This window comes from Castor canadensis, chromosome 5, assembly GCF_047511655.1.
Source record: "Castor canadensis chromosome 5, mCasCan1.hap1v2, whole genome shotgun sequence".
Lineage (NCBI taxonomy): Eukaryota > Metazoa > Chordata > Mammalia > Rodentia > Castoridae > Castor > Castor canadensis.
In genome coordinates, this window is record NC_133390.1 from 96,506,905 (window position 1) to 96,514,219 (window position 7,315).

Here is a 7,315-nt window from a genome sequence, read left to right on the forward strand (position 1 = left end):
CAGCTCAAAGGAGGAAGGGTTTATTTTGGCTTAGTTTTGGAGGTTTCAGTCCATGGTCATCTGTTACTTTGGGCCAAAGGCAAGGCAGAACATCCTGGGGTGGGGGGCATGGCGGAAGAAAGCTCATGGAACAAGATACACATTTCCAGGTCACACCCCCCCATGACTTATTTCCTCCAATTAGGTCTCACCTTTAAAAGTTTCCACTATCTCCCAATAATGCCATCAAATTATGGATCCACAGAGTCCTCATGATCCAGTCACTTTCCCAAAGCCATCAGCTAGCAACCAGGTCTTTGACATGTGAGCTTTTGTGGGGAAATGATAGCTCCAAACCATAACCATTACTTAATCTCATGCCTGGTAGAAATTTAACACTTACACCTTTGACTGATTGAAAGCAATGCGTGAAGATGCTCTCTAGGGTGTACCTTCTGTAAAAAGGTCCATACAAAATGAAATTATGCCCTTCTCTTTTCTAGTTTACTCAAGATGCCAACCTAAGAAATAAGCTCAAACTGCAAGCTTTAATCTATCCGGTCCTTCAAGCCTTAGACTTTAACACCCCCTCTTATCAGCAAAATGTGAACACGCCAATCCTGCCCCGCCATGTCATGGCGAAGTACTGGGTTGATTACTTCAAAGGGAACTATGACTTTGTGCCAGAAATGCTAGTTAACAACCACACTGCACTGGATGTGGAAGAGGCTGCTGCCCTCAGGGCCCGTCTGAACTGGATGTCCCTCTTGCCTGCATCCATCACAAAGAACTACGAGCCTGTTATGCAGACCACGGGCAACACCAAGATCGTGCAGGAGCTCCCTCAGCTGCTGGATGCCCGGTCTTCCCCACTCATCGCAGAGCAGGAGGTGCTCCTGCACCTCCCAAAGACCTACATTCTGACATGTGAGCATGACGTCCTAAGGGACGATGGGATCATGTATGCCAAGCGTCTGGAGAACGCAGGTGTGGAGGTGACCCTTGACCACTTTGAGGATGGCTTCCACGGGTGCATGATTTTCACGAGCTGGCCCACCAACTTCTCAGTGGGGATCCGGACTAGGAATAGTTACATGAAGTGGCTGGATCACAACCTGTAAAGAAGTAGAACTTCTAGAAGGCTTGAGCCTCTCGACCTCCTGCTCCTGGTTTGGAAATATGTACTTTTTAGGTCATCTACTTCCCCCCCACCACCCCCCCACCACTCCCTTGTGACTTGTGAGTTTTGGAATCTCTCTCCCCTGCACACTTTATGATAATCTAATTTTTAAAAATGAGTTTGACTAACTTAGGTGCAAAAACATCTGAGTTGATCCCCAAAGTGGGCCATTCTCTCTGTTCTTTGCTTTAGCCCTCTGCTATGAATACCCACAGCTACAGAAATTAGGACCTGGAGCTGGAAGTAGCCTCGGGTCCTGCCTTCATCAACATTTTCTTTTCAGAAGAGATTTTTTTCAGCTGTGAGATAATGACTTTTGAGGAGTTGAGACAATGAATGTGAGCTCTTCTTCCTCTTGCTAGAGTTTCCTTTGGGTTCAAAGCAGTGTTAAGTGTGTGCACTTTCAGGTCAGTGCTGAGGACCATGTGCTCTCTATTCTTTGTGAATGGTTTTCTGTCCTATGGGAATTTCAACAAAGCCTTTCTAGCAAGACAAATTATTTATATTTGAAAATCGAGAGACTTTCCTCCCCTGTAGTGTTAATTTTAAGAGAGAGCTATCTATACATCCAGTTGGGTTAAAATGATCCTTGAAAGTTGCTTTCTATGACAAGTATGAGGAAATATTAGGCTGTGTGCACTGGATAGCTGTACATCGCTATTGTTTGCTTATGTCTTCTCCTTGGGGAAATCTCTTGGGAACAAATTTGTTTAGATTTAGAACAATTTTCCCATTTTGAAATAAGTTAAAAGGCAAATGAAACAACTTCTTGTTTCATAAAAATACTTCTGACATAAATTGCTAAGAGCAGTGTGTATATGTTTGGTATAGTTAAGGAATAAAAGACATTTAATGTTAGTTTGAAATAATGAAAATTAGAAAGTCTAGTCCATTCTTGAAAACTCAGCCTTTTCACTTATATGGCTTTAAAATGGGACTATTTTGGTATAATATAATGTACTGTTTATTTTTTAAGTTATTGAACGTTGATATGTAGTTAGACAGGATTTTTCTGAAAGCCATCTATAATATTAAAAATAATATTTTTAAAAATGACCTTAGAGTTCTATTCATATGTAATTTTATGGAAAGAGATAAAATAGTAATCATTAGTACTATATTAGGACAAAATATTTTGATATTTATATGCATATACAAGTTAAAATATTTAGAAACTCTGACTGCACCTAGTCACCAAGTTTATGCAGGTTCAACGTCCCTAATCCAAAATCCAAAACTTCAAAACTGATGAAATGCCACAAGTGGAAAATTGCACAGTCCAAAAGTTTGTTTTGTGCACAAAAATATTAAAAATACTGTCCAAAGCTCCCTCCAGATTCTGTGTACAAAGTGCATAAGAAACACAAATTAATTTCTTATTTAATGCTTGTGTCCCATCCTCCAAAATATCTCCTTATGCATGGACAAATTCCAAAGTCCAGAAAAATCCCTAATCCAGAACAGTTCCGATCCCAAGCATTTCAGACAAGGGATACTCAGCCTATAGTTCAGCATCTTAGACAAGACACACGCTGCTCGCTGCTCTGAGGGTCAGAGGAGCCTTGCTTTCTGAGTGAAGGGCAGACATTGGACTTGGTTCTCACACCCTTCATTTGTGACTTCAAACCAGGTCTAAAAGTTCCACCAACGCACGCTTACCCTCATGCAAGGTCTTCACTGCCAGTGAAGTCCTGTGCATCCCAAGAAACTCCAATTCTAACTTGAGTTGGGCACCCTGCCCTCCTTCCTACCTCTGCCCCAGTCCATGCTACTTTGAGGGGCTGCAGAGAGCAGTGATACAGCTGAGGAATGAAAGTTGACCCTTTTCACGCCTTTGGATGGTGGGTACTTCCCACTTCCAGCAATGAGCTAACAAATGAAAATTTGCATACAATAGGGTTTTATGTACAAAATGAGTAATGCCAACAGTGTGTGTATTTCTGTGTGCTGTGTATATAAAAACAATCATATAAGCACCTTATTAATGTACCTAGGTGAGTCACGTCCCATCTCTGGACCTCTTTTCCCTTTTCTCTAAAATCAGAGAGCTGAATTATGTGATCTTTGAGGTCTCTTCCAGCAGTGACTTTCAACCATTTTGTCATACTGGACAAATGTATCGGCCTCTTCTATGGTGTTTTGTTTTGGTAAGTCATAATTCCATACACACAGACACATGCATCATCAAAGACTTATTTCAAAAAAATGAGATTTGGGGGCCAGCATAGTGACTTGTGTCTGTAATCCTAGCTACTCAGGAGGTAGAGCTCTGAAGGATCGTGTTTCAAGGTCAGCCTGCCAAAAAGTTAGTGAGACTCCATCTCAGTCAGCAAGCTGGGAATGGTGGTGCGTATCTGCAGTCTCAGCCACAGGGGAGGCAAAGGCAGAAGGATCATGGTCTGATGCCAGCCCCAGGCAAAAAATGTGGGACTCGATCTAAAAAAATAACTAGAGTGAAAAATGTTGGGGGTGTGGCTCAAGTGGTAGAGCACCTGCCTAGCAAGCACAAGACTCTGAGTTCACAAACCAGTACCACCAAAAAAACAAACCAAGACAGCCAACAGATTTTATGTCTCACCCCAAACAGCTTCAAAACCTCCCCTGGGTCATCATGCTCATTTTTAACCGAGGTTGGGAGAAACCAACCATAAAGGTATTAAAAAACACTGTTGTACTGACAGCCACCCCTTCATCTAATTCTATTCTTGCTGCTGGAGATTGCACTTGGGTTCTCATCTGCTAGGCACGTGTTCTGCCACTGAGTTATGCCTGCCGTCCATGGCTGTTTTTTCTGATGCCATTTTAAGGTGACCTTATTTCGAGTTTGCCCACCTCTAAGAAAGAAGAAATATAATACACGTACAGTGTTCCTTAAAATGATACTTTCTTCCAGAACTGTGAGCCAGATTCTGTAGTAATTACAGACAACAGTTATGGACTTCTAAAGAGCCCTGTGAGAGGAAAAGTGAGTGAAGGATAAAGGGGTCAACCGCTGTTTTGGATGAAATACTTGAGTTTTATTGTTCTTTTTGGGTTTTATTCTTATGAAATACATTTGTGCTCTACAGATTGATCTTTTAATCAATAGTTTAGCTTTTTTTGTTTTCCCATTTTATGGAAAAGCTGATAATCTTTTGTAATACCATTGTTGTCTATGAAATAGGAACATTAATATATGAAGAAAAACCTTGAAGTGCTGTAAAATACAGTGAAGTGTAAATTAATCTTAATGTTTTATCATTGATTTCTGAAGAATTTAAGACGTGATTAATTCTGTTGGTGGCTGTAATATGCTATGCGTGACCTTTTAACCTTTGACTTTTTGCTATTTCCCTCTGTAAAGGGGAAGGCAGGTTTTATGAAGGATTTTAGGAGCAAATACATTTCATAAAATGAAAAGCCAGTGTGGAGATGGGGAAGTGTATTTCTGTTTGGAACCATGTTTAGAAATAAAATGGGTCCATCTGGGAATGTGCCTCTTTCATTTCTCCCACTCATATTTTCTGGTTCCCAGCTGAGACATTGTTCTTGTCCTCCTTTCTTCTGTATGCCAGACCCCTGCCTCGAAATTCTACCCACTGCCTTTCCGTCCCAGAGCCATGGCTCTGTAGCCACCTGATGGCATTCATTTTGTGTCTGCATACATCAGATGTTGCCTGGTCCAAGGGAGACCTGCTTGGACTGGCCAGGATAGTTACAAAAGTCAGGCCTGGTAATGGTTTGGGGACCTTCAATGCCATGTTGGGAATCATGGTCATGATAAAAATGGGGTTGGGTTGGAACCATTTCAGCCAAAGGAATGTCAGTATCACCAAAGGCAAGTTTTCAAGCTGACCCTGTCATACTGTTTCACACTGGAGCTTATTATGCTTATTTTATCAATATCATAGGAATCGACAAAACTTTTTCTCTAGAGTGAATTTGGTTTTTTGCAGTGAAAGTGATAGTGAAGCTTGTTAGGAAAGGAATACACTTTCAATAGACTGAAAACAGGTTATCTCTAGAGAGAGAATGGGAATGACCTAGTGTGAATTTTTTATTGGTACTAAATGGTCCCATACTGGCAGGTGTGGTAATGTACGCCTGGAATGGAAGCACTCAGGAGGCTGAGGCAGGGATGGTCACAAGTTTGAGACCAGCCAGGACTACATAGTGAGACCCTGTCTCAAAAAAAAAAAAAAAGGAAGTTCACCAGTGTGTAAATCAGGTTTTCTAATTCAATTATCACTATGTTAATCTTTTCCAATAAAACCTCTGGTGTGTGGCTAAAATTTGCTGGAAAGTTCCAATGATTCTCCATTGAGGTATGTAAATGTAAACTCATATGTGAGTTTTTTTTTTTTCATCCTTTGGTTCTGTGGCTCCAGCCTACTTGTACATGCTAGGCGAGTGCTCCACCACTGAGCTACATCCCCAGCACTCTGTGTTTTTAATACGGACTTTCTTGTGATTATCATTCTCTTTTAATTCTCCATGGGTTTGGTTTGAGGTTTTGTTTTTGTTTTTTACATTTCATGCTTTCTAATAGCATCCCTTTTTAAACATCTAGAAGCTATTGAGTTCGGTACCAAATTACTCAAATACAAAGACTGGAGATGTAATTTTTATGAGGGATTGCTCAGCCCTGTCACTCAGCACATCATTTTATGTCATTAGATACTGAGAGGGGCTGGTGACACCATTTGCAAGTGTTTTCTGGTGGGACGACTCCTATCCCAGATTGTCTTACGGCTGGCTCATTGTTGGCATTTCAGCGCCCCCTCCTGGGAGAAGTCCGCATTCTCAGGCAGACTGTCTGCCCAAACTGGCTTTGTCCCTCCCAGCACCACCTTCCCTGCAGCCCCATGCCCTCTCCATCAGATGATGCACTAACTTGCTCTTTCCATGTCAACATCCTAATCATTTGCTTCATTATATGCTCATTTTTCTGTTCTAGTTTTTCCTCCTCCTCCTCGCTTTTTTCTCTTTTTTTTTTGAGACATGATCTTACTGTGTAGCCCAGGCTGGCCTCAAATTTGAAATCTTCAGCTATCTAAGTGGTGGGATTACAGGACTGTCCCACCACACCCAGCTATATGCTTGTTTCCTGTTTTCCCTGTACTTAAAGTAAGTCCTTGAGAGCAGGGACCTTCTCTGTCGTGTCGTTTCTATTTCCTCAGCATTTAGAGCAAATAATGGGCTTTCAAAAATGTTTAAGAATAAATCCTCATTAAAAAATTCAACTTATAAGAATCATATTATTTTCCATGTGTTTATTCTAAAGTAACGTAAGGATTAGGGACATGGCTCAAATTGTAGAGCACCTGCCTAGCAAGTACAAGGTCCTGTGTTCAAACCCTGGTACTGCCAAAACAATCATGGAAATAACTTACGTTTATGTTAACTACAAATAGTTACTTAAGAGTAAAATTAAATCATTCAAAACAATTGAGGTAAGTTAATTTGGTTGTTAACTACAAAATTTTAAAGCCAAATGTTTTTGAATGAATGATGGTTTTCTTCCTCCCACAGCTGAAATCTATTCTTCATTTTCTGAATAGATACTGAGATTTCTGCGGTATTGAATGAACTGTTGCAAACCTCCCTTAAAGACTGTTAGAGTGGCTCAAGTGGTAGAGCACCTGCCTAGCAAGCTGGAAGCCCTGAATTCAAACCCCAGTACCACCAAAAAAAATCAATAAATAGAATAATATTATATATGACATATTTCCCAAGGGTTCCACGGAAGTCAACTGTAAGAGTTGTAGAAATTTTAGGGGGCTGATGTGTGGCTTACGTGGTAGAGCACTTGCCTAGCAAGCACAAAGCCCTTGAGTTCAAATCCCAGTAACACCAAACAAAACAAAAGAAAACTACCACCATCACCACCACCAATTACAAAAGCACAGGTGCTCAAGAGCTGTGGAGATTTTAATCAGACGAAGCAATTCTTTGACTTTTAGGATACTGCTGCCTTCCTTTCTTTGTTTTCATATTTTTAATAGAAAATCAGATGCTATGTTCTTTATTCCAGTTAGGCTCATGAAATCAAGAAATAATAAATATTTGGTTTGACCACAAATTAAAGTTACTTTAAGTATTCTATTTTAAGATAATAGTTTGCTAAGCTAAATAACACTTGTCCTGCCTCCTGTGTTTCCACTGCTCTTAGCGTGT

The 7,315-nt window shown here is 40.6% G+C and overlaps 1 protein-coding gene across 4 annotated transcripts in view; it reads left to right on the forward strand.

The window, feature by feature from the left end:
* Positions 1 to 4,630, forward strand: part of Nceh1 (neutral cholesterol ester hydrolase 1) — a 70,880-nt gene extending 66,250 nt beyond the window's left edge. For all 4 annotated transcript variants that reach the window (XM_020159313.2, XM_074073764.1, XM_074073761.1 and 1 more), the window contains one exon: positions 483 to 4,630. In XM_020159313.2, the coding sequence (XP_020014902.1) occupies positions 483 to 1,100 (618 nt within the window). In that variant the 3' untranslated portion in view covers positions 1,101 to 4,630. The remainder of the gene's footprint in view (positions 1 to 482) is intronic.
* Positions 4,631 to 7,315: the final 2,685 nt, after the last annotated feature.